Consider the following 27,932-nt stretch of genomic DNA (forward strand, 5'->3'; position numbering starts at 1 on the left):
TTTCTGAAACTCTTCTTAATACATATGAAGGCTCTAATTCTACAAATAGTAATTTCTCCCTCAAAGAACTTACCCACATTTTTGCTTTCAAACTCAATGGTAGGTAGTGGTGACTTTCAAATATACATTTTGAGGTTCAACCCTTACCCAGGCCCAGCATGTTTTAGGCTTGTTCCAAGTTGTAAACACACTAACTGACACAAAATGTTCCTGCTGCTGTGCCCTGAACTCTTCCCTTTTGCTCAGGCAGCAGCCAAGCTGTTACTGTCATCTGGAGGTTACCATGGGAACTGACAACCCTGCTGGCTTTTCCCTACACCTCCTTTCTTCTTTGTCAGGGTTAATGGACTTTGCCTAGAACCTAGCCCCTCCATCCCCTATTCCCCTTTTCTTTATCTTTCTCATACTGATTTAGTTAATTCCACCTTAGACAACCCTTTATGTGGGCATAGCCTCTAATATGTCCTTCTTCCTTCCACCTCTCTTGTCACTTACCTCAGAAAACCTCCCATTCTTCCATCTTGCTGTGTTCCTATTTATTTCTTGTATTTGTGAGCCTTTCTGAATTCAGGTATGGTTAATAAGCATGCAGATAAAGCTAGTGATGTACCTGTATCAAGGAAAGGTATAAGTTTGAACAGAATCAGTTTACAAAGTTTATGAAGAAACAAGTTGATAAAGAACTAGTATCATGAATATTTAAATCCTTTCGAAAATACCCAGAAATCTCCTCCAGAATCTTCTGAAAACATTTCATTCCTTAATCTTTTCTAATCAGAATTGCTTTCTTTCAATTAACAACCTTCAAAATATACAAATTGTTTTATGTCAATCAGTTTTTCTTTTGTTTTACAACTAATGGGGAAGTTCTTATGTGCCATGCATTGTACTGAATGCTTTTTAAAAATCTATTATCCTATTTTTAAAATCTTCTTAGTAGTCTCACAAAGTAAGGTATTCTTGTTGTGTAAAAGAAGGAACAAAGGCTCATTGGTTAAGAAACTTGTCTGAGGTCATGTAGTCAGTGACAGCCAGGCCCTGATTCCAACCCAGGTCAGAATGACTCCAAGTGTGCATCTTTTACTGAATTGTCCTGCCTCCTAGTATTGTTGTAATATTTTTGCTTTCATGATTTTGTGAAATATATGACTTGCCAGCTACTCCTAGGTTAAATTGGCTTTTGTGGACCAGCCTAGCCTAGAAGCCCAGCCAGAACCTTTACCATGATTCTCATGGGAACATACATTTCCAATTCATGTACTGGCTTACAAATGAACTTTTGGAAGGACACATATTCCTAGTTGTTGAGGTTCAAAATCACCTTGTGTAAAACTGCGTTCAGTCCTAGCCTTTTCTCCTCATGACATTTTTAGCTCCTGTCTCAGCTTCCCCATGTGTCAGTGATACCACTATTTTTATATTTTTCTAATCTGGAAACCTTGGAATTGTAATCTTTTCTGGCTTCTTTGTGAACGGTACACACAGTCTGTTTGTCATTAAAGCTTGCAGTTCTCATTTAAGCTCCCTTTCAGTTTCCAATAATATTCCATTCCCACTATAGCCACACTAGGTTCCAGGTACTTCTCATCTTCTTCCCTCCCTCCTCCCTTGTTTCCCTCCCCGCTTCCAGAAACAATCGTTGAGCACCTAACCTGAACCAGGCACCTAACTTGAACCAGGCATTCCTCGAAGCATTATCCCAGCCCTGCTACCATCTGTGTGGACTCAACATCACCATTTTTTAACTATGATTCCCTCTCTCTTGAATGGGATTAGTTATCCTTGCCTTATCTCAAGATTAAAGGGGCTTACTTTAAGGATCTAAAGGATACATACGTGAAAGTATAAGAAAACTGAAATATAAGAAAATATGAAAGAAATATATACAAATTTGAGGTACCAACATATTGCAGTTGTGTGACTCAGGATTGAGAGTAAAAAATGATAACTTTTGAATAAATCATAAATGTTCTATAGCCCATCTGAAATATTGTTATTCTACTTGGCAGACAATGGTACATGGACTCAGCTCTGGTTGGTGTCAGATTATCATGAGCATGGATCCCTTTTTGATTACTTGAACAGATACACAGTTACTGTGGAAGGAATGATAAAACTCGCTCTGTCCACAGCAAGTGGACTTGCCCATCTTCACATGGAGATAGTTGGTACCCAAGGTAACTCAAAGCAATCCTGTTATTTAAGCTTTAAATTCCCATGGATCTAATGTCTGTTCAGAAAATTTTTGCAAGAAGTCAGCTTAATTGGAGATATTTAAAATGAGTTTTTAGATGAGAATATTTTACCTTTCTGTTGAAAATCTAAGGTGGAGTTATGAATCTGGGAATTTGTTCAGAGATTCTCCAGTCATTGTAACAATACTGATATTTTTGTAAGTTCTTAAAAGTAGTAGCGTTTAGTCTTTCTTGTGATTTTTGAGGATCTTGATTTTGGAATTTAGTTTATGTGCAGTACCATATGAATGTGAAAAAGCTTTGTAAACATCAACATGCTCCATAAATGCTATCTGGCTATCTAATAATTATATTTGACCGTAGGATAAGGAGACTGCATGAGACAGTTTTACAGTTGAAAAATTGAATACTAAGTTTATGAAATTTTTATGCTTTGATTTTTGTGCCATATAAGATATCAGATGCCAATATATTCTCTGCTGTAATGATTATCCACTTGCTACCTGATGACTCCCCCAACTCCCAACTTTACAACACACATGCTGTTTTACTATCTCAGCCAGCCCCATCTTTGTAAATTTTATTATTGTTGATTATAATAGCTTTATTGAGTTATAATTTACCCATTTGGTATACAATTCAGTGGGTTTTAGTATATTCACAGAGTTGTACAGCTATCACCACAATCAGTTTTAGAACATTTTCATCATCTTAAAAGAACCCTGTAGTTCTTAGCAGTCATTCCCCATTTCCCCCCAAACTCTTTAGCCTTAGGCAACCTCTAATATACTTTCCATCTCTATAGATTTGCTTATTCTGGACATAGCATACAAAAGGAATCATACAATATGTGATCTTTTGTGACTGGCTTCTTTCTCTTAGTGTATTTTCAAGGTTCAGCCATGCTGCAGCATTTATCAGCAATTCATTCTTTTTTATGGCTGAGTAATATTTCATTGTATGGATATACCACATTTTGGGTATCCATTCATCAGTGATGGACATATGGGTTGTTTCCACTTTGGGCTGTTATGAATAATGCTGCTATGAACATTGTTGTACAAGTTTTTGTGTGGACATGTTTCCAGTTCTCTTGGATATATACCTGGGAGTGGAATTACTGGATCATATAGTTACTCTAAAGATTTGTGAAACTGCCAGACTTTTTTTTCCAAGTGCCTGTACTATTTTACATTTCCATCAGCAGTCTCTGAGGGTTCCAAGTTTTCCACATTGTAATTATTACTTTTTAATTTTAATTATTTTTAAATTATTTTTAAATTTTTATTTTTTTTCATTTTAGTGAGAAGACTAAATAAATAGATTAAAATACACAGTCCCTGCATAGTACAACTTTTTCTAGTGGTATTAAGGTATTATACATTTAGTGAGTACATTCCAGTTGATAGACAAAGGAAGTGATTGAGATTCTTGGTTCTTGAATTCGAATATCAGTGACTAGGATTCCTGTAAAAAATTCATAGGGTATCAACAAACTAGTATCTTTAACCCCCAGTCTTTGCATATTAGACTTATATTTTTTGAGCATCATCCATTTTCTTTGAAGAAATGTAATTTCAGCAACTTTTTGTGTAATGATTCCCTTAAGGTGGTTTAGTAATGGCTGAGGTATTGCGGTGATGGGGGTTGAAATGCTTCGACACTGGGATGGGAGGAGAAGCTTTTGAACCTAAAGGTGAGATTTGTGATTGGTATTACCCTTTAAGCAACCATGTTTAATTTTTTTCTTTCTTTAGGAAAACCAGCCATTGCTCATAGGGATTTGAAATCAAAGAATATCTTGGTAAAGAAGAATGGAACTTGCTGTATTGCAGACTTGGGACTGGCAGTAAGACATGATTCGGCCACAGATACAATTGATATTGCTCCAAACCACAGAGTGGGAACAAAAAGGTATACTTATGGCTACACAGTGATTAATATGTTCTGAAATTGACTTCTTTTCCTTCTCATTTCTAGATACATATCTTTTCTGAAACTTGACCTTGTACTTTATTAGATTGCTCACAGGTAGAAGATCTCATGGTCTTGCCTGCTCTGAAACCAAGGTTACCTGACTTAAAAAGGTAACTGCTGATGAAAGGTGGCCTTTCCAGAAAATATTACCGTTATCATAATAGTAGCTAATGTTTATGGGGTACCTACTATATCCCAATCATTTTAATGGGTCTTTTATGTATATCATTTATTATTCTCTACAAATGTTGTGCTGTAGTTAGCCCAACTGTTTTCATATTTTTATCTCCTGAAAACATGCCTTTCTCTCTTCAAACTTTCCCATGTGCTATATCCTAGAGCATAGTTTCTGCTTTTATTTCCCTAGCTTGTACTTAGTCTTCCTTTCTCATAGAAATCCTTTTCTGGACTGTTAGATGTCGTTGGCAAGGGCCCTCACTGCATGCTGAACTTGGACCATTGAGGCACTTAGCACATTATAACTGTCCATTTATTTGTCTGTATATTCCATTGGATCATAAGCTGCTTGAGAGCAGCCTTGTATTCCCAGCATCCATTTGTGCCTAATACATAGTAAGTCCTCAATAAATATTTGTTGAGTCTATGAGTACTCAAAGGACCTAATTAGGTAGGTATCACTACCCTCAATTCAGAGATGAGGAAACCGCCTTGTGGAGGTTAAGTAATGTGGCCAACCAACCTCATGGATGGTAAGCTGAAGAGCCAAGATTTGAACCTGGGCCTTTCTGACCCAAAAGGCTTTGCTCTGTGTATCACACAGCATTTGCCACCACATATCTTCAAACTGCTACCTTGGACTTGAATAGAGCCAATGTTCTATCTCAGTCGTATTTGTGACTTATGGATTCGACAGGGACTCTCAGATCTCTTGACTCAGTGTTCCAGGCAGTGGTTGCTGCAGGTCTTTGTGAGTCCTGGGACTTTTGAAGCCTCAGAACTGTGCAAGGTGGTATCAATAGGAGAACTGGCATTCATTTTTATCTATTATTTTGTTCCCTGGAGTATGTCTTTGTCTTTCCTTTTATCCTGTATTAGTGAGAAGACTTCTAGATTAAAATATAGTACATAGTACATAGCCAAGTAGGTGGTGTACATTAGGACACCTAGGATAGTCAGTTATTACTTGTGGGTCATTGGAAACTTAGATCATAAGGCAGATAGCATAAAATTGCTGTTTCAGCTTTTCATGGGATTTGGTTGACATCATTAATTTGCAAACTAGTTGGGATATTTAATATTTTTCTTGAGTCTAATATGATCTCAGTTATGTGTGGAAGCTTGAGCTTCAGAGATCAGACCCAGGGAGAGGACAGGGGTGGGCTGTGTAGAAACAGTCTGAAGGGGCTGGAGGCTGGTGCAACTGACTGCACCTGAGGTTATACACAGAGGAAGCCTGGGCTGCCTTAGAGGCCAGGTGCCATTGTGTGGGCAGTGCATGAGGGGAGGGTTGGGACCTACCATTACAGCCTTTTTCCTGGCATGAGCTCTCAGGCAGCAGGACACAGCCTACACAAACTCCTGGAGCAGTCACAATACATACCCCACCCCTCCACCCCAGGCTCCAGGAGCGATCGATCGTGAGCTGCCTCTGCTCCCCTCATGCGCTCTGGGGGCACACGTGAGCTGCCACCACCACCAACCCCAGGACCAGGCATCCGCCGCCACATCTGCACACCCTCTTTCAAGGGGATAACTGCCAGCACATGATGAGGAAAGAGGTGACAGGCGTCCATACTAAAAACAGCCCTTGCACCAAAAGTATTAAACCCACACAAGGTACACAGGGACACCCCCACATATAAACAGTCTTCCAAGATCACCATCAATAACTGTTTCTCCTAAACTCACCGAATAAGAAATACAAGTAAAGTGAAGAAGCAGAGGAACCACTCCCAGTTAAAAGACCATTAGAATTCCCCTGAAAGAACAAACAATGAAACAGACCTCTTCGGTCTAGGGGACACTGATTTCAAAAAGGAAATCGTGGAAATACTGAAGGAATTAAGAAAGGCTATCAACAGAAATGCAGAGTACTACAAAAAGGAACTAGAAACCATAAAGAGGAACCAAGAAAAATTAGAAGAAAACTCACTTGTTGAGACGAAAACTAAAGGCAATGAATAGCAGAATAAATAATTGAGAAGAACGAGTAAGTGAACTGGAAGATAGAATATGGAAATCACCCAATCAGGATGGCAGACAGACAAATGAAAAAAAGAGACCTATGGGATAATATAAAGCATGCCAATCTAGGCATAATAGGGATTCCAGAAGGGGAAGAAAGAGAAAAGGGGATCGAAAATGTATTTGAAGAAATTATGACTGAAAACTTCCCAAACCTAAGGAAGGAAACAGATATCCAGGTACAGGAAGCACAGAGGGTCCCAAACAAGGTGAACCCAAACAGATCTACACGACGACCTATTATAATAAAAATGGCAAAAAGAGAGGATTCTAAAGGCAGCAAGAGAAAAACAAAGAGTTAATTACAAGGGATCCCCCATAAAGTTATCAGCTGATTTCTCTACAGAAATGTTGCAGGCCAGAAGGGAGTAGCAAGATATATTCAAAGTCCTGAAAGGGAAAAATCTGCAACCTAGGATACTCTACCCAGCAAGATTATCATTGAGAATAGAAGGAGAGAGAAAGAATTTCTCAGACAAGCAAAAAACTAAAAGAATACAGCAGTACTAAAGCTATCCTAAAGGGAATATTGAAAGGTCTTCTCTAAATAGAAAAGGAGTAACAGTCTATAGGGAAGAGAAAATCACAATTGGAAAGCAAATTACCTAAATAAGCCAGTACACACACAGATTAAAAAAAAAAATTCTGTGAAAGTAATGGTAACCACAATGAACAGCAAAAGGATGAACATGAAGATGTAAAAGAGGACATCAAACTCATAAAATGTGGGGAAGGAGGGTAAGAAAATGTAGATTTTTTTTTTTTTTTTTTCATTTCCTAGATGTGTTTGAGCCTGTATGACTACCAGTCTAAGGCAAGTAGATATAGGACGGGGTTAATATATTTCAGAAACAGAGTAAACACAAATCAAAAACATATAGTAGATTGACAGAAACAAAAAAGAAGAGAATGTCAGTGTAATACAAGAGAAAATCATCAAATCACAAAAGGAAAAATAATAGAAAAGGACAAAGAAGAAATATAAAATCAACAGGAAAACAAGGTCAAAATGGCAATGAATAACATATCTATCAATAGCTACTTAAATGCCAATGGACTAAATGCTCCAATCAAAAGACAGAGTGGTAAGCTTCTGCACAGCAAAGGAACCCATAAACAAAACAAAAAAACAACCACAGAATGGGAGAAAATATTTGCAAACTATGCAATGGACAAGGGCTTAGTCTCTAAAATTTACAAACAGCTCATATGGCTCACTATCAAAAAAAGCAACCCAATCAAAAAATGGGTGGAAGACCTAAATTGATATTTCTCCAAAGAAGACATACAGATGGCCAAGAGGCACATGAAAAGATGCTCAGCTAATTATTAGAGAAAAGCAAATCAAAACTACAATGAGGTATCACCTCACACCAGTCAGAATGGCCATCATCAAAAAAATCTACAAACCATAAATGCTGGAGAGGATGTGGAGAAAAGGGACCCCTCCTACAACTGCTGGTGGGAATGTAAATTGGTACAACCACCATGGAGAACAGTATGGAGGTTCCCTAAAAAAACTAAAAATAGAACTAGTATATGATCCAGCAATCTCACTCCTGGGCATATATCCAAGAAAACCATGATTCAAAAAGATACATGCATCCCAATGTTCATTGCAGCACTATTTAAAATAGCCAAGACATGGAAGCAGTCTAAATGTCCATTGACAGAAGAATGGATAAAAAAGATGTGGGGTGTGTGTGTATTCACACACACACATGTATATATACATATACACACACACACACAATGGACCATTAGCCATTAAAAAGAACGAAATAATGCCATTTGCAGCAACATGGATGGACCTAGAGATTATCATACTAAGTGAAGTAAGTCAGACAGAAAAAGACAAATATCATATGATATCACTTATATGTGCAATTTAAAAAATGATACAAATGAACTTATTTACAAAGTAGAAACAGACTCACAGACTTAGAAAACAAATTTATGGTTACCAAAGGGGAAAGGTAGGGGGGAGTGATAAATCAGGAGGTTGGGATTAACATACACAATACTATATATAAAACAGATAATCAATAAGAACCTACTGTGTAGCACAAGGAACTCTACTCAGTACTCTGTGATAACCTATATGGGTAAAGAATCTGAAAAAGAATGGATATATATATTAACTGAACAACTTTGCTGTACACCTGAAATTAACACAACATTGTATATCAACTGTACCCAAGTATAAAATAAAAAATTAAATTAAAAAATAACAAAAATATACTCTCTCTCAAAAAAAGAGATCTCTCAATATCCTGTGGTAAACCATAATGGAAAAGAATATGAAAATATATATATATATATATGTGTATATCTGAATCACTTTGCTGTACAGTAGAAATTAACAACATTGTAAATCAACAAGAATAAAATAAATTTTTTTAAATAGAAAAAAAGAGTGGCAGATTTGATAGAAAAAAACAAGAGCCTACAATATGCTGCCTACAAGAGACCCACTTTAGGGCAAAGGACACACATAGATTGAAAAGTGAGGGGATGGAAAAAGATTTCATGCAAATGAAAATGAAAAGAAAGGGGAGGTTGCGATACTCATATCAGACAAAATAGACTTTCAAACAAAGCCCATAAAGAAAGATAGAGAAGGACACTATATAATGATAAAAGGATCGATACAGGAAGAGGATTTTATACTTGACAACATATATGCACCTAATAATATAGGAGTACCTAAATACATAAAACAAATACTAACAGACATAAAGGGAGAAACTGATGGGAATACAATAATAGTAGGAGACTTTAACACCCCATTCACATCAATGGAGATATCTTCTAGATAGAAGATCAATAAGGCAACAGAGATCCTAAATGACACAATAGAACAGTTAGGCTTAATTGACATTTTCAGGACATTACATTAAAAAAAAAAACCAGAATAAACATTCTTTTCAAGTGCACATGGAACATTCTCTAGGGTTGACCACATTACTAGGGCATAAAACAAGCCTCAACAAATTTAAGAGTATAGAAATTATCTCAAACATCTTTTCTGACCACTGCAGCATGAAACTAGAAATCAACCACAGAAAAGAAATGAGAAAAAAAAAAAAGATTACATGGAGACTCAATAGCATGCTACTAAAAAACCAATGGGTCAATGATGAAATCAGAGAGGAAATTTTAAAATACCTTGAGGGACTTCTCTGGTAGTCCAATGGGTAAGGCTCCGCACTCCCAATGCAGGGGGTCTGGGTTCGATCCCTGGCCAGGAAGCTAGATCCCACATGCATGCTGCAACTAAGAAGTCTGCATGCTGTAACTAAGAAGTCCACAAGCCGCAACTAAGTCTGCATGCCACAACTAAAGATCCTGCGTGCCACAGCTAAGACCCAGCGCAGCCAAAATAAATAAAATAAATATTTTTAAAAATACCTTGAGACAGATGACAAAACACAACCATACAAAATCTATGGGATGGCAGCAAAAGCAGTTCTTAGAAGTTCATAGCAATACAGACCTTGCTCAAAAAACAAGAAAAATCTCAAACATCCTAACCTACTACTTAAAAGAATTAGAAAAAAGGAAAAAGGAGAACAAACAAAACCTGAGAGCAGAAGGAAGGAAGTAATAAAGATCAGAGGGAAAAATAAGAGATTTTAAATAAAATAGAGATTTTTTTAAAAAAATAGAAAAAAATCAATACAACCAAGAGCTGGTTCTTTGAAAGGATAATCAAAATTGACAAACCTCTGGCCAGGCTCACCAAGAAGAAAAGAGAGAATCCAAATAAAGTAAATGAAAAAGGAGACAGACATAACAACTGATACTGCAGAAATACAAAAAACCATAAGGGAATACTGTGAACAATTAAATGCCAACAAATTTGACAACCTAGAAGAAATGGACAAGTTTCTAGAAACATACAGCCCACCAAAACTGAATCAAAAAGAAATAGATACATACAGCTGATTCACTTTGTTGTAGAGCAGAAACTAACACAACATTGTAAAGCAGTTACATTCCAATAAAAAAATAGATAATTTGAACAGACTGATCATTAGAGGTGAAACAATCTGTAATTTAAAAACTCCCTACAAACAAAAGTCCAGGACCAAAGGCTCCACAGGTGAATTCTACCATACAAAGAAGAACTTACATTGATCCTTCCAACTCTTCCAAAAATTGAAGAGAACACTCCCAAAGACACTGTATGAAGCCACCATCACCCTGATACCAAAACCAGACAAATACACCAGCAAAAAAGAAAATTACAGGCCAATATCATTGATGAATATAGATGCAAAAATTCTCAACAAAGTATTAGCAGACTGAATCCAAAACACACAAAAAAGACCATACACCATGACCAAGTGGGATTCACTGCAAGTTCACAAGCATGGTTCAACATTCACAAATCAATGTGATACACCACATGAACAAAAGAAAAGACAAAAACTGCATGATTGTCTCAATAGATGCAGAAAAAGCATTTGACAAAATTCCATTCATGATAAAAAAAAACTCTTACCAATGTGGGTACAGAGGGAACATAACAAAAGCTATTTATGACAAACCCACAGCCAATATAATACTCAGTGGTGAAAAGCTGAAAGCCTTCCCACTAAAATCTGGAACAAGACAAGGATGTCCACTCACACCTCTTTTATTCAACCTGGTATTGGTAGTCCTAGCCACAGCAATCAGACAAGAAAAAGAAATAAAAGATATCCAAATTGGAAGGGAAGAGGTAAAGTTGTCATTATATGCAGATGACATGATTCTACATATAGAAAATCCTGAAGACTCCACACATCGATTACTAGAACTGATAAGTGAATTCAGCAAGGTAGCAGGATACAAGATTAACATACAGAAACCGGTTGCATTTCTTTACACTAACAATAAAACATCAGGAAGGGAATGTTAAAAACAAAAAACAAAAAACTTTCAAAATTGCACCCTCAAAAATAAAATACTTAGGGGCTTCCCTGGTGGTGCAGTGGTTGAGAGTCCGCCTGCCGATGCAGGGGACACGGGTTCATGCCCCAGTCCGGGAGGATCCCACATGCCGCAGGGCGGCTAGGCCTGTGAGCCATGGCCACTGAGCCTGCGCGTTCAGAGCCTGTGCTCCGCAATGGGAGAGGCCACAACAGTGAGAGAGGCCCGCGTACCGCGAAAAAATAAAAAATAAAATGCTTAGGAATAAACCTGCCCAAGGAGGTGAAAGACTTGAGAACTCTAAAACATTAATAAAGGAAACTGAAGATGATTCAAAGAAATGGAAAGATATCCCATGCACTTGGATTGGAAGAATATTGTTAAAATGGCCATACTACCCAAAGCAATCTACAGATTTAATGCAATCCCTACAAAATTACTCATGACGTTTTTCACAGAACTAGAATAATCCTAAAATTTATATGGAACCATAAAAGACTCAGAATTTTCAAAGCAATCCTGAAGAAAAAGAACAAAGCAGGAAGCATAACCCTCCCAGACTTCAGACAGTACTACAAAGCTACAGTAATCAAAACAGCATGGTATTGGCACAAAAACAGACATATGGATCAGTGGTACAGAATAGAGAGCCCAGAGATAAACCCACACCACTACAGTCAATTAATCTTCGACAAAGGAGACAATAATATACAATGGAAAAAAGACTCTCCTTCAGCAAGTGGTGTTGGAAAAGTTGGACAGCTGCATGTAAATTGATGAAGTTAGAACACACCCTCTCACCATACACAAAAATAAAACTCAAAGTGGCTTAAAGACTTAAACATAAGACATTACACCAAAAACTCCTTGAAGAGATCACAGACAAAACATTCTCTGACATAAATTACACCAGTGTTTTCTTAGGTCAGTCTCCCTAGGCAGTAGAAATAAAAACAAAGAAACGGGACCTAGTCAAACTTCCAAGCTGTTGCACAGGAAAGGAACCATTAAAAAAATGAAAAGACAAGCTACAGAATGGGAGAAAATATTTGCAAATGATGCGACTAACAAGGGCTTAATTTCCAAAATATACAAACAGCTCATACAACTCAACAACAAAACAACCCAATCGAAAAATGGGCAGAAGACCTAAATGTGCATTTCTCCAGGGAAGAAATACAAATGGCCAACAGGCACATGAGAAGATGCTCAATTTCACTAATTATTAGAGAAATGCAAATCAAAACTACAGTGAGGTACTACCTCACACCAGTCAGAATGGCCATCATTAAAAACTCTACAAATAAAAAATGCTGGAGAGGATGTGGAGAAAACAGAACCCTCCACTGTTGGTGGGAATAATGTAAGTTGGTACAGTCACTATGGAAAACAGTATGGAGAAAACTAAAAACAGAATTATCATATGATCCAGCAATCCCACTGCAGGGCATATATCCAGAAAAAACTAATCAAAAAAGATACATGCACCCCTGTGTTCATACCAGCACTATTTAAAATAGCCAAAACATGGAAACAACCTAAATGGCCATCGACAGATGAATGGATAATGAAGATGTGGTATACAGATACAATGGAATACTGCTCAGCCATGAAAAAGAACAAAATAATGCCATTTGCAGCAACATGGATGCAACTAGAGATTATCATACTAAGTGAAGCAAGTCAGAAAGAGAAAGACAAATACCATATGATATCACTTATATGTGGAATCTAAAATATGACAAATAATCCTATCTACGAAACAGAACCAGATTCAGGGACAAAGAGAACAGACTTGTGGTTGCCAAGGGGGAGGGCGTTGGGAGAAGGATGGAGCGGGAGGTTGGGGTGAGCAGGTGTAAGCTATTATATGTGGAATGGATAAACAACAACGTCCTACTGTATAGAACAGAGAACTATATGCAGTATACTATGATAAACCATAATGGGAAAGAATATTTAAATAAGAATATATATATGCATAACTGAATTTCTGTTGTATAGCAAAGTGATTAACACAATATTGTAAATCAACTATACTTCAATTAAAATTTATTTTTAAATTTAAAAAACAGCAGAAGCATAGTGAAAGGGGGAAAAGGTCAAAATTAATATTGACCCTCCCCCCACCTCCCCCCCAGGAGTAAAAGGAAGTTTATGAAACAGTTTAAAAGTAATGTCACTATTACATAAAATAAAATGCTGACTTCTTTTTTAGGTACATGGCCCCTGAAGTTCTAGATGATTCCATAAATATGAAACACTTTGAATCCTTCAAACGTGCTGACATCTATGCAATGGGACTAGTATTCTGGGAAATAGCTCGACGATGTTCCATTGGTGGTAAATCTCTCTCCCCTCCCCCAACATTTTGTCATGAACAAGTGGTTCAAGAATTGCCTTTTTTATTGAATGAAATTGTTTACCCAGTGATCACTGAGAGTGCCAGAAAAAATGAAAGAGATAAATGACATGACATGCTTTATCCTAGTGTATAGTTTTATCCTAATACACAGCTTTATTCCAGTGTAGTCTTTTTCTATTTCCACTTGAATTTTGGGAAGCAACAGAAACCAACCCCTTGTTATGTTGCAATATAGATACTTAGAATGGATGACTACTTGAGAGGCCACCCAGGAAGCTATTTCTAGCATGTACCTGAGTCAGACTGATTTTTTCCCCCTGAGATTATGGTTATTTTCTCAATCTTGAGAGCTGGAAATTACATATACAGAATACATATACTGCGTTGCATTACTTTTTTAAAGTAAGTTTGTGTTAGACTGAGCACTTTCAATGTTTACTTGAGAAATAGTCTCTTATCCTTGAGGACCAGGCTCACCAGACTAGTGCCTCAGGGTTTTGAGGCAGTGAGGGGTGGAGTAGCAAATAGGACAGGTTATTGACAGATGCAAGTAGAGGAAGGGACTTGCACCTCAGGCTTGCCTTGTAAGATTCACACCTTAGTGATAGAGTGTGTGTATCCCCGTACCAACTGAGAGGCTGTGCACTTGTAGAATAAAAGGTTTCATTTCTTGCGCATTAGGGTTCTGGGAGAAAATCTCGTCATCACAGCTCATAGTTAACCATCATTAAAATAGCCTTTGCTGATCCCATGGCAATACTTAGTTTCAAGGTGTGGGCTCAGTACTGACTCAAGGAGGTGGGTTGTTGATGGAGATGTGGATGAGAGACTGCAGTCTGTAAGCTGTGTTCCATTTACCTGATTTAGTAATGGGACACTGTAACAGGACTCTCAGCTGTTCTTTTTCTGTCTGGTCAAAGAATGCTCTGACATTATCTGAGTAAATCCTTCAAAATAGATTTTTTTTTCTCTACCAATGTAGGAATTCATGAAGATTACCAGCTGCCTTATTATGATCTTGTACCTTCTGATCCATCAGTTGAAGAAATGAGAAAAGTTGTTTGTGAACAGAAGTTAAGGCCAAATATTCCAAACAGATGGCAGAGCTGTGAAGTGAGTATTTATTTTGGATACTACACAGTTCTCTAAACTGCTTCTGGTTAGTAAGTGGAAATTTGCTACTTTAAGGAAAACAGACATTAAGAATCCCCATTCCTTTATTTTTCATGGCTGTTAAACCAGTGAGTAAAAGTAGAATAATTTGTTTTTTATGTTCAATTTTAAGTATATTGAAAGGGCTGTGGAACGTTTTCAGTGGCCATTAGTGTATCAGAACAGTGTTTAGATCTGCCAATGAAACAAGCCTCCTACATGTTTAATTAAAGCTTCCCTTCAATCAGGGCAGCCCAGAATAGTGGGATGAGTGCTGGATGGAATTAGGAGGCCTGTATTCTAGATCAGCCTGGCTACCATTTCAGAGTCTGACTTTGGGCAAACCACTTCTGTTTTCTGGACCTTAATACGCCTTTTTGTAAAATGAGAGATTTGGATGATTATGAAGATGGTTCAGATGATTTTACATTTTATTCATCTCACTGCCCATATGACTATTCACCAGGAATTTGGGGAAAGTGCTTTACAGCAGTGCCTGAGCTTTTCAATCCCAGCTCTTACAAAAAGTTTTAGAAATATTTTTGTAGTTGTACCTTTAAAGAATTCATAAGAAAAATTTTATTTAATCTGTCCTTAATTGCTGGCTGTTACTATTATAATACTATTATAATATTGGTGAAACAAAGCATTTCCCTCCAGATTTGATGTTTTGTAGTTTAGGAAGAATAAAAAGCTGGTTACTTAAGTAGTTGATTTTACATCTTAAAATAATGTAGGCCTTAGTAGACACCTTTGACATCAAGAGAGTTCCTTGGCTACCTCCAACCAAATCAAGTATCCAGGCCCAGATAAAATATATTGTGTGCTCACAGAATCTGCATGTTTTAACGAATGGAATTGGGCTAGATCTTGTCTTGTAAAAATTTGATCTTGATACTACAAAGCAGTTACAAATTGGAATTACTCATGTACTCATTCAGTGATTAGAGCAGATTAGTATTAAACAGATGGCTTTTTAAGCATGAAGGAGAGTTAGCAGTTAACATTAAAAATGCACATGCAATTTGCACTTACTCTCACAGCATGCTGAATTAATGCCATCACTGGCATTTTTGGTTTTTTCTCCATTTGGCTAGTTTTCTATGCACTTATCACTAACTCAATCTTTCACTTTTCTAGGGTTTTACAAATCTCTCAATAGCTGAAACACATCAAGAATTTGAAACTGATAGGATACCTACAGAAGTATCTTCAGAACCGTCTGACTTTTTCCAGTCTGGACTGGTTGTTCTCTAGGCCAGCTTTCATCTTGGGATATCCCTCACCTTTCACCCGTGATTCCCTTTGCCTCTTTTATGGTGAATCCTCCTTCCTGGATCCCACATCTTCCTGTTTCTTGGTTTGCTCATTTTCCCCCTCTCTCAGCTCTCTGCTCAGATGTTACCTTGTCAGTGAGACATTACCTCTCAACCTATTTAAAATAGCACCTTCCTTCCCTGGCATATTTTATCTCCTTCTCTAAACGATGTTTCTCCTTAACACTTACCATTGACAGTCCATGTATTTTGCTTATTTATTAATTATATGCTTAAGCCTTCTAGAATATCAGCTTTATGAGAGCAGAAATTTTGTCTGTTAGTTCACTGCTGTTAGTTCCCTAACACCTAGGATGGTTATCTAGTAGACTACAGGCACTCAGTTTGTTGGATGAATTCATGTATGGGCTGGGCCCTTGGTCATTTTTATCTGGAAACAAATGTTCATTTCTAGGGAATTTTCCTCAAGTATTTCCTTGATGTGTTCCTTTCCATTTTCCTCTGTTCTTTTTGTTCAACTCTGGTTATGAATGTAGATGTCCTGAACAGGCATTCTAATTTTCTTATCTTTTCCCTCCTATTATCCATCTCTTTGGGGTTTTTTTTCTCAACTTTCTGGGAGATGTATCAGCTTTTATCTTTTGAGTTTTTTATTATTATTATTCAGGTTTATCTTCTAGTTCTGTAAAGTTTTTCTAAAACCAAACAAAACCCAAAAAATTATCGATAAGTCCAATATCAGTGTTTTCTTTTATCTCTTTGAGGATATTAATGATAGATTGTTGATACTGTCTTCTTTCTATACACCTTCTGTTTTCTCCAAGGTGCTTTTTTCTGTTTTTGTCAACTTCTGCATTTCATATTACTTTCCTCAAATGTTTGATCAAGCTCATACTCTTCATGTATAAAAGGGGCACTGAAAGCTGATGGGAAGCTTTGTGCACACGAATGGAGCTTATCGTCATCAACTGTGATGTGAGCATGATGTAACTGGGTTGCTTCCTTGGGGAACCACTGATGTCAGTCTCTTCAGGCTTTTCCTCTTGGGCGAAAGACTCTTCCAGTCTCTTACCTGGAGGATTATGTAAAGTCAGTGGCCGTGTTTTCGGAAGAAAGTTTATGGTCTTAGCGTTCAGTGTGTTGTCAGTGTGGAACTTCGCCATGTTCCCCAAGACAGAAATCTCAGTTCTACTCTCTCAGGTGCGAACCTCTCGACTTCTGCTGGGGTGGGGGTAGGGCAGTCACCCAGCTGTGTGAGGTTGGGCAGGGGGCGGGGGGGCAGCTATCTGGGGTTCTAGCTCCTTTGGCTGATCCTATTTTTAGCCTGAACTCCACCCCAGGGGTACTTGATGCAGTTAATTCCTCACTTCTGGGGGACATTTCATGGTGAGTCAGGTTCCTTCTTTGCCTTGAACAACTCTGCTTTAGTATTCAGCCTTTTCAGTCTACAAAGTAAATCACCCCTTGTCCATCTGCTTTCCAGCTCCTGGCACCAGTACCCTGTTGATGGGTATTTAGGTCATTTCTACTCACTTGCTATTACAAGTAATGCTGAAACAGAAATACTTGTATATATGTTATTTTAAAAGAAAATTTACAGGTAAAGATTATTATCCAAATCAGTGAAAAGTGGTGCATGCGTTAATGATCTTTCTTGTCTTTTCTTGTAGGCCTTGAGAGTGATGGCTAAAATTATGAGAGAATGTTGGTATGCCAATGGAGCAGCTAGGCTTACAGCTCTGCGGATTAAGAAAACATTATCACAGCTCAGTCAGCAGGAAGGCATCAAAATGTAAATTCTGCGGCTTTGCCTGAACTCTACTTTTTCTTCAGATCTGCTCCTGGGTTTTAATTTGGGAGGTCAGTTGTTCTACCTCACTGAGAGGGAACAGAAGGATATTGCTTCCTTTTGCAACAATGTAATAAGGTCAATTAAAAACGTCCCAGGATTTCTTTGGACCCAGGAAACAGCCATGTGGGGTCCTTTCTGTGCACTATGAACGATTCTTTCCCAGGACAGTTAACAAAATGTTGTGTGGTCTACCTTTATTTTTTATTAACACAAAACGTTTTTTTAAATGATTGCTGGTCTTAACTTTAGGTAACTCTGCTGTGCTGAAGATCATCTTTAAGGGTAAAGGAGCTGAATTGCTGAGTTATATGAAACATTTCTTATTTTTAAAGAAAGTGATTTACTCCTGGTTAGTACATTCTCAGAGGATTCTGAACCACTAAAGAGTTTCCTTGATGCAGACTTTGAATGTACTGTTCTATAATTTTCAGGATCTTAAAACTAACACTTATAAAACTCTTATCTTGAGTCTAAAAATGACCTCATATAGTAGTGAGGAACATAATTTATGCAATTGTATTTTGTATATTATTATTGTTCTTTCACATATTCAGAACATTACATGCCTTCAAAATGGGATTGTACTATACCAGTAAGTGCCACCTCTGTGTCTTTCTAATGGAAATGAGTAGAACTGCTTAAAGTCTGTCTCTGTGTGTTAAAACGTGTAGTGTTTTAATTCAAAAGTTTATTTACCTGGATAACCCAGACTTTTTCTGTTTTGTTTTTTGGAAGAGTTTTTCTGGTATGTCATTTGGTATTCCATTTTGAAAATGCCTTTTTCCTACCAAAATGTGCTTAAACCACTAAAGAAATGAAGTGGCATTAATTGGTAAATTGTTATCATGGTCATGTTTGAATATTCTCACGTCACGCTTTTGCATTTTAATTGTGTTGTCTAAGTATACTTTAAAAGAATCAAGTGGCACTCTAGATGCTTATAGTACTTTAATAATTTAAAATCTGTAGCATACAGACTAATTTTTCTAAAGGGAAAGTTTGTCTAGCTGCTTGTGAAAAGTTGTGTGGCATTCTGTAAGCCATTTTTTTTCTTTATCTGATCAAAGACAGTGTTATTTTTTTAAGAAATGAGCTACGTTTAAAATTAGAATATGGTTAATGTTAAATGATAGGCCTTTTTCTTGGAAGGTAAAGGTAGTTAATAATGTGGATAACAGTGTGTGAGAGAGTCACATTTGTTGTGTAGGAGTCAATGTTCTGTGGATTTTCTGTCTTTGTACCTAAGGTTAGAGTTAGTGTGGTTTTGAGGTCTCACTACACTTTAAGGAAGGCAGCTTTTAATTCAGTCTTTCCTTCTCTGTGCAGATACTGCAAATGCCTAATTCACCTGGTTATGGAATGAATTCGGTGCACCCTTGATATTTGGGAAAGTGGTAGCTAAGGAATATTCTGAGGAGAGGTTCTCCATTTACAGATGTTTTTGGTCAAATTAAATGTTTAAGGCAAATTTGTCATGGTCTTCTCACATTAAGTTGAAACTAGCTTATAATAACTGGTTTTACTTCCAGTGTTAGAAAGTCTGCAAGATTTTTACAGTTTTCGAAGTCCTCTTTATCACTGTGATCTTAATCTGGGGGTGGGGGTGGGGAACCTATCATAGCTGTGAGGCAAGACGTTCACCTTATAGTGCTATCAATTTCCTGATGAAAGGGTCAGAATAACCTGTACAGTATTTTGGTAAGAGATAGTGGCCACTTATGCTGACTGAGCTGCATTCTGTTAATGTCTTATCTCTTATACATAGAACAAATCTGAAAGACTATTTGGTCTTAAAGCCAAAGTAATTTCAGAATGAATGACATATTACATAGGAATTTAGTGTCAATTTTATGTGTTTAAAAACGTCATGAGGAAAATATGTTTAGAGGTTAATATTTTGAGTCCAAATTTGAGGGGTTTTTGTAGTTACCATGATTTCATCAAAGCAAATGAGTGAGTTTGAGAGGTTTGTTTTTTGTAATTGTGTTATATTTCCTGTTTATTAATCTCTAGCTCTGTGATCAGGTACTTTAAAAAATTTTTTTGGCCATTTACAAGCCTACCAGATCTGCTTTATGAAATCCAGGGGACCAATGCATGTTAATCACTAAAGCTATTTTTATATAATTTTAAGAACATACCAAAAGTTCTTCTCTGATTTAAAGTTGTGATACATGATTTCTCACTTTCATATAAGGTAATCAACTTTTGCTGAAGATATTCTTCATTAAGTCAAAAAATAAGTTACAATTTTACTGTTCTTGCCTAAATGGATAAAATGTACTTTTGATGAATCAGGGAATTTTTTAAAAGTTGGAATTTAGTTCTAAATTGGGTTTACATGTTACTCTAGATAATTCCATTTTCTTGGCTAATGATGGTTTGATAACCCCAATTGGCTAGTATTGAAAATGAAAGTAACTTAAAAGATTTATAGATCATGATTACTGTGGCTATAACTGCAGAAAAATTTGAGAATGAATTTTATTATTTAAAAACACAAACCTTTGTTTATACTGCCTATCTTCAGATGCTCACTTTCCAAGTTTCAGCTTGGCTAAAATATACCTTCAGGCAAATTATCTGTCCACGTCCACTTTGTTAGTGTCCCCAGAGGAACGGGGATGGGGGTCGGGTATGACCTAGTGGGGTGTAGACATTCCTGGTCCTTTCTTAATATCTCAGCTCTCTCTCTCCCAAACTGCCTTCCTGCTGGTCCCTGACTCAGACTGGGATGGCAGCAAGGTGGTAGCTGTGGCAATGAAGCAGTAGCCAGTTGTATCTTCCATAGGACAGGGTAAGGTCCAAAGAGCTGAGCCTCTAGTTATGCTGTAACGATAGTGCTCAGGAAGTGCCTCGAGTCAGGATACAGTGCCATGGTCATCAGAAATTCCAAATTTCAGTTCTTAAAAACTTTCATTGGTCACTTGGCCATTTTGCAGCTCATACATGGATTACCTTTTTTTTCCTCCTCTACATTAAAGAACTGTCACATACAGAATATTTTGTAAAACAAGATGGCAAAGTGCTAATTAAAATGCACAGCAAAATTAGTATTCCATTAGACATGTCATATCAAGAGTTTATTTTTACGCCTGCACTGAAAGAGTGGTTGTAAGTAAACTGTTTCTTGACCATGGCAGTGTTCTGGCTTCAGATGGTAGAGAGTCCAAATACTGGTTCTGTCACAGCTTGGCAGAAATTGCCAATTCAGATGTTTTTGAGAGTCTAAAGAATAGCTCATAATATGTACTACAGCTTCTTGAGTGTTTTGTAATGCTGGGATGCCCATGGGCCCTCTCTCTAGAAATGCTGGACTTCTAGGACATTCTGAGGATTGTCAGTACATTTAAACTTTTCAACCCTATTATGCAGTCTTATTTGTAATTGTAAACTTTAAAAAATGTGGTTAATAACATTCAACCAGTTTCTTAAAGCTTAAAAAGAACTTCAGTGAATGTTTTCATTTTTAAATGAATTTTGTGAATTGAATATCATGAACCATGTTTTGATATCCCTTTTTCACATTGTGCCAATGGAATGGGGTGTTTGGTATTTCTTTATATGTCAAGGAGATGCTTCAAAATGTCAATTGCTTTAAACTTAAATTACCTCTTGAGAGACCAAGGTACATTTACCTCATTGTATATATGATGTTTAATATTTGTCAGAGCATTCTCCAGGTTTGCAGTTTTATTTCTATAAAGTATGAGTATTATGTTGCTAAATTACTCAAATGGTACTGTATTGTTTATATTTGTACCCCAAATAACATCTATACTTTGATTTCTATATTTTATTGTATTTGTGCAAAATCCTTTTGGCTTTATCACTGTAATCTCTGGCCTATAAGATGTGTACAGAAAATGTCCATATAAATTTTCATTTAAGTTGGATGATTTTGAGATTTCTCCTCTAAAGAGGAGAGAAAATACAAAAACTGCAGTTCCCCATAAGTTTTTTTAAACTGTATATTGTATTTGTAGTAATATTCTGAATGAACTGTAAATAGGAAGTAGAGGAATAATGCTTATGTCAAGTCCTAACACTACAGTAGAAAAATGGAAGCAATGCAAATAAATTACTTTTTTTCCCAAGTGCTAGTGGCATAATTTAAAATAAAGTGTGTATATTGGAGTGAGCCATGCTGTTATGAAATGCAGTTGCTGTAAATAGAGACTAGAATCTTTGGATGACTACCTGGTACAGGTTACAGTATCAAAACATGTTTGAGAAGTCCCCACAGGTGCACACAGGTGCATCTGTGTGTGTGGAGGCTTCTTTCCACATGCTTGGAGGTTATTGATCTGTCAGTGGACAGGATGGGACATGTCTACATGTGAACTGCTTTGCCTCTGGCTCAGCAGATTTTGCTAAGTTTGTGTTAAAGTGGTGTTTAAGTTTTTCAATGATTTTCAAAGGAAATTTAGAGTATTTTCATCTTCTAAGTTTTACCTTATTTTTCCTTCTTTTCCTAATTTAAGGATTTGTGAGAAATAATTTGTAGAAATAAGTTTTGTTTGTTCTGTTTTTTGTTTTTTTAAGTAGATTTGAACAGTCTCCTGGGAGTGAGAACTTGGCTGATAAAAGAACTAAGGAAGTAGTGGTAGAGAGGGGAGATGTCATCCCCAAGCCCTCGATGGACTCTGGGAGAGGTTTTGCAGATGAGATTGTTCTTGCATTAAAGACTAGTCACTTCAATTCAGAGACTGGATTTAGGGATTTTTTTTTCTCTTCATAATAAAGACGTATCACTAGGAGGTAGAGCTTTTGTTGGAAGTTAGAAGAAAGTAAGATTATTTTTAAAACATTATATAGATTCAGAGAAAGCAGAACTAGCTTTATCTCTTTATCACCTCTTCTGCCCCTGGGGTTTCGTAATTTGGAGAAAGTGATTTTACATATATGGCCTGCAACTCTGCTTTTTTTGTTTCATAATTGAGGATTTAGAAAACAGTGGGGCTATTCCAAAAAAGTGAGTAGAAAATCTGATGTTACAAAAGCTAGGGCTCAGCCATGTATGACTTCTACGAGTTAGAAAATATTCAGTTAAATAATATTAAATCATTGTGGAAATAAAGGATTCTTAGTGTGAGTTGTAGAGAAATGGAAAAAAGAAGAAACTTAAGATGACTATTTTCTTTCCTATTATGAAAGAATAGAATTATAAAGGGATATTGGCAACTTAAAGTATTTCAAAGAAGGGAAAGGGACCCTAGACTGTTGAGAATTACAGGATTTGGATACAACTAAACCAGCTTTCAAAAATGAAAACCAAAAAAAGAAAAAAAGTGGCAAAGTAAGACTAAAATGATTTGTTCTCTGTAGATCTACCTTACAGGAAATACTAAAAGAAATTCTTCAGAATGAAAATGATACCAGGTGGTAACTTGAATCCACAGAATGAAATAAAAAGTACTGGAAATGGGAAAGATAAAAGACTGTATAAAGGTATTGCTGCTGTAACAAATTACTACAAATGTACTGACTTAAAATAACACCTACTTATGATGATGTCACATTTCTGAAGTCCAGGTATAATGTGGCTCAGTTGATTCTCTGCTGCATATTTCGGAAGTCCAAAAAAAAAAAAAAATCAATGCATTGGGTGTGCTACATTCCTTTCTGGAGGCTCAGGATGAATTGACTTCCAAGCTTATTCAGGTTGTTGGCAGAATTCAGTTCCATGTGGTTGTAGGACTGACATCCCCATTTCCTTGGGGACTATCAGCCAGGGGTTGTTCCTCGCTTCTAGAAAGCGCTTACATTCCTTGGTCCCCACTGCCATCTTCAAGGACAGCAAAAGCAGTTCCAGTCCTTCTCACACTTCATCTCTCTAATCTCCCCTTCTCTCCATCTTTCCTCTGCTTCTCTTTTCCACCACATCACTCTCCAATGGAATCTTCTACTTTCTTCTTTGCCTTTTCAGGGATCATGTGGTTACATTAGCCTAGATTATCCAGAAAGGCCCAATCTCCCTATTTAGTAACCTCAATTTCATTTGTAAAATCCTTTCACAGCAGAACCTTGATTGAATAAACAAAGGATGGGAATCTTGAGGAGACATCTACCTACCACAATACCTATTTTCTCTTTAAATGGCATGTTATTGTATGACACAAATAATAATACTGTATTGTTGGTTTTATTACATAGATGCAATGTACATTACAATAGTAGCACAAAGGAGTGGGTAGGAAATGGAACTATACTGGAACAAAGGGGGATTCTGTATTTTATTGAAATTACATTAGTATTAATCTGAAGATATTGGTTAATTAAAATACATACTGCAGTCCCTAGAGCATCCACTAAAACACTCAAAATACAGTTGAAGAAAACAAATCTAAATGGCACACTAGGGACTTCCCTGGTGGTCCAGCAGTTAAGACTCCATGCTCCCAATGCAGGGGGCCCAGGTTCGATCCCTGGTCAGAGAACTAGATCCCACATTCTGCAATCAAAAGATCCCACATGCCACAACGAAGATCCCGTGTGCTGCAACTAAAGACTCGGCGCAGCCAAATAAATATTTTTTTTTTTAAATGGCACACTAAAAAATATTTAACACAAAAGAAGGCAGCAATAGAAAGATGGAGGTGCAAAAACATTTGAGACATTTAGAAAACATAGTAAAATGGTAACCATAAATCTAACCATACCAATGATTTCATTAAATTTGATTCAAGTATTTAGTCCAATCATAAGGTAGAAACTGTCATAGTGGATAAAAAAGCAAGACTTAACTATATGATGTCTACAAGAGACACTTTGGATTCAAAGACAAATAGTATAAAAGTATGGAAAAAAATATATACCATGCAAACAGAAACCATAAGGGAGCCAGAATGGATAATGTCAGACAAAGTGGGATTTGAAACAAATTACTAGAAATAGAGGACATTTCAAATGATAAAGGGTCAGTATATGAGGGAGATATGTTACCCAACCAAGCTTGGGTTCGCTCTCCTGCATGTGGTAAAGCCAATCTAGTGACACCAGGTTGTGGTGAAGGAAAGTAGTGTTTATTGCAAGGCACCCAGCGTGGGGCCAAGCAAGAACGGGCAGCTCGTGCTCGAAAGACTTGAACTCCCCCGTGGATTTTAAGGAAGGGTTTTTAAAGACAAAGTGAGGGGGCTTCCCTAGTGGCGCAGTGGTTGAGAGTCCGCCTGCCGATGCAGGGGACAAGGGTTCGTGCCCCGGTCCGGGAAGATCCCACATGCCGCAGAGCGGCTGGGCCCGTGAGCCATGGCCGCTGAGCCTGCGCGTCCGGAGCCTGTGCTCCGCAACGGGAGAGGCCACAACAGTGAGAGGCCCGCACACCTTAAAAAAAAAAAAAAAAAAAAAAAGACAAAGTGAGGGAGGGGGCCATAGGGTCAGTGATCAGTTCATGCATAATTCTGACTGGTTGGTGGTGAGGCAACAGGGTGATGTTTTGGGACTCTCAATCATCAACTTTCTGGTTCCCAATGGTCTGGGGTCTACATGCTTGTGGTCAGAATGCAGTTAACTTCTTCTAGCTGGTAGGGGTTTTATCTGCAAAACAATTCATGGATATGCCTCAGGATATTATCTATAGCCCTTGAGGAGGAACTAAAGGTCCTTGACTTTGTTTTATATATATATTATTTTGTCTTGCTTGACTGTTTTGTTTCTGCATTTTCTCACTTCTGATTACATTTGCCCTTTGGTATTTGGGGAAGGCCTTGGAGGCTAAAACTTTTCTACAAAGAAGGCGTGGGGGACACGGGGATCTGCCCCTGGGAGGGGACTGCAGGGTCCTGCTTGGTTTCAGATATAACAGCTATTAATGTATATGCACTTAAAAACAAATACATGGAGAAAATAGTGACAGAACTGAAGGAGAAATGGACAATTCAGCAATGATATTTGGAGATTAATATCACATTCTCAATAATTGATAGAACTCGACAAAAAGCAAAAAAGAGAATATCATCACCCAACTTGTCCTGACATGTGTAGACCAACCACCACAGCAGAACACACATTCTTTTCAAGTCCACATGGAACATTCTCCAGGAAAGAGCACATACTATGCCATAAAACAAGTCTCAATGAATTTGAAAGGACTAAAATCATAGAAAGTGTATTCAACCATGTTGAAATTAAGTTAGAAGTCACCAACAGACATTTTGCAGACCCTCAAATATGTGGAAATTTAACACATTTCTAAATGCCTGTGTATTGAAGAAATCAAGGGAAGTTAGAAAATTTTAATGGAATGAAAAAACAGCATATTGAAATTTACGGTATGCAGCTAAAACAGTACTGAGAGGGAAGTTTAGTTTTAAATACCTATATTTGAAAAGGTATTTAAATTCCATAAAGATAGATGCAAAAGTCCTTCACACTATTAGCAAACTGAATCCAGCAACAAATAAAAAGGTTTATACACAAGGACCAGATAGGATATATCCTGGAGCTGCAAGCTTGATTTCACATCCAAAAAGTTGTATACCATATTAATAAAATGATAAAACCCATACGGTCAACTAGACACAGGAAAAAGCATTTGACAGAATTTGACACCCATTCATGATAAAAACCCAAACTAGGAATGTAAGGCACCTTCCTCAACCTAAGTGAAGAATTCTTTCAATCTATGAAAATTCCATAGCTAATAAACTTAGTGATAAAAGAGAGCTTTTCTTCTGAAATCAGGAGCAAGCAAAAATATCCACTCATTTTTACGCAACACTGTAGTGGAGGTTCTATCCAGCTCCTGATCTTCCTCCCCCCAACCCCTCCCAAAGATGAAAGGAATTCAAATTTGAAAAAGTAAAACTATTCACATGATCTTGTATGATCCTAAGACATGATCTTGTATGATCCTAAGGAATCCACAAAAAAGCTACTAGGATAAATTGCAGGGTTGTATGATACAAGATCAATATATAAAAATCAATTGAAATTCTCTATTAGCAATGAGCAATCCTCTTAAAATTAAAAAACTTCCACACACAATAGCGTTAGGAATACAAGAATAAATTTCATTGAAAAATTATAAAAGTTTCTGAGAGGGGCTTCCCTAGTGGCACAGTGGTTAAGAATCTGCTTGCCAATGCAGGGGACATGAGTTTGAACCCTGGTCTGGGAAGATCCCACATGCTGCAGAGCAACTAAGCCTATGCGCCACAACTACTGAGCCTGCGGGCCACAACTACTGAGCCCGCGTGCCACAACTACTGAAGCCTGCGTGCCTAGAGCCTGTGCTCTGCAACAAGAGAAGCCACTGCAATGAGAAGCCTGTGCATGGCAATAAAGAGTAGCCCCCACTCGCCACAACTAAAGAAAGCCCATGTACAGCAATGAAGACCCAATGGAGCCAAAAATAAATAAATTTATTTTTTTAAAAAAAGGTGCTGAGAGAAATTAAAGATCTAAATAAATGGAAAAATGTCCCACATTTGTGGACTAAAAGATTCAGTACTCTTATAATGGTAATTCTCCCCAAATTGTTCTCTAGCTTCAACTCAATCCCTATCTATATTCCAGCAGGCTTTTTGGTTTGTTTAGAAATTGATAAGCTGATCCTAAGACTTGCATGGAAATACAAAGTATCTAAAACGGCCAGAATTATTTTTTTAAAAAACTGAGGAATTACCCTACCCAATTTCAAACTTATAAAGCTGTGATAATCAAGACAGTGTTTGTTGGCATCAGGATAGGCAGATAAAGCAATGGAACAGGATTAACAGTCCAGAAATAAACCCTTACATATACGAAAAATTGATTTGACATATGTGCCAAGACATTTCAGAGTGAGAAAGATCAGTCTTCAATAAGTGGTGCTGGGACTACTGGACACCAATATGGAAAAAAAAAAAAAAAGACAGGAAGAGAGAGTTATTTAGACCCTTAGCTTATTATAGACCTAAAGATAAAAGCAAAGGCTGTACAACTAGAAGAAAATGGGAGAAAATCTTCATGACCTTGGGTTAGGTAAAGACTTCAATGTGACACAAAAAGGA

At 37.2% G+C, this 27,932-nt stretch overlaps 1 protein-coding gene across 5 annotated transcripts in view; it reads left to right on the forward strand.

The window, feature by feature from the left end:
* TGFBR1 (transforming growth factor beta receptor 1) overlaps positions 1–22,037 on the forward strand; it is a 69,454-nt gene extending 47,417 nt beyond the window's left edge. For 3 of the 5 annotated variants that reach the window (XM_019949013.3, XM_019949014.3, XM_073806333.1), the window contains exons 5-9: positions 2,010–2,177; positions 3,953–4,109; positions 13,513–13,637; positions 14,642–14,772; positions 17,759–22,037. In XM_019949013.3, coding sequence (XP_019804572.1) covers positions 2,010–2,177; positions 3,953–4,109; positions 13,513–13,637; positions 14,642–14,772; positions 17,759–17,884 — 707 coding nt within the window. In that variant the 3' untranslated portion in view covers positions 17,885–22,037. The remainder of the gene's footprint in view (positions 1–2,009; positions 2,178–3,952; positions 4,110–13,512; positions 13,638–14,641; positions 14,773–17,758) is intronic. The other 2 variants (XM_019949015.3, XM_073806332.1) reach the window with 1 other exon arrangement.
* Positions 22,038–27,932: the final 5,895 nt, after the last annotated feature.

The sequence above is a fragment of the Tursiops truncatus genome, chromosome 6, assembly GCF_011762595.2.
Source record: "Tursiops truncatus isolate mTurTru1 chromosome 6, mTurTru1.mat.Y, whole genome shotgun sequence".
Lineage (NCBI taxonomy): Eukaryota > Metazoa > Chordata > Mammalia > Artiodactyla > Delphinidae > Tursiops > Tursiops truncatus.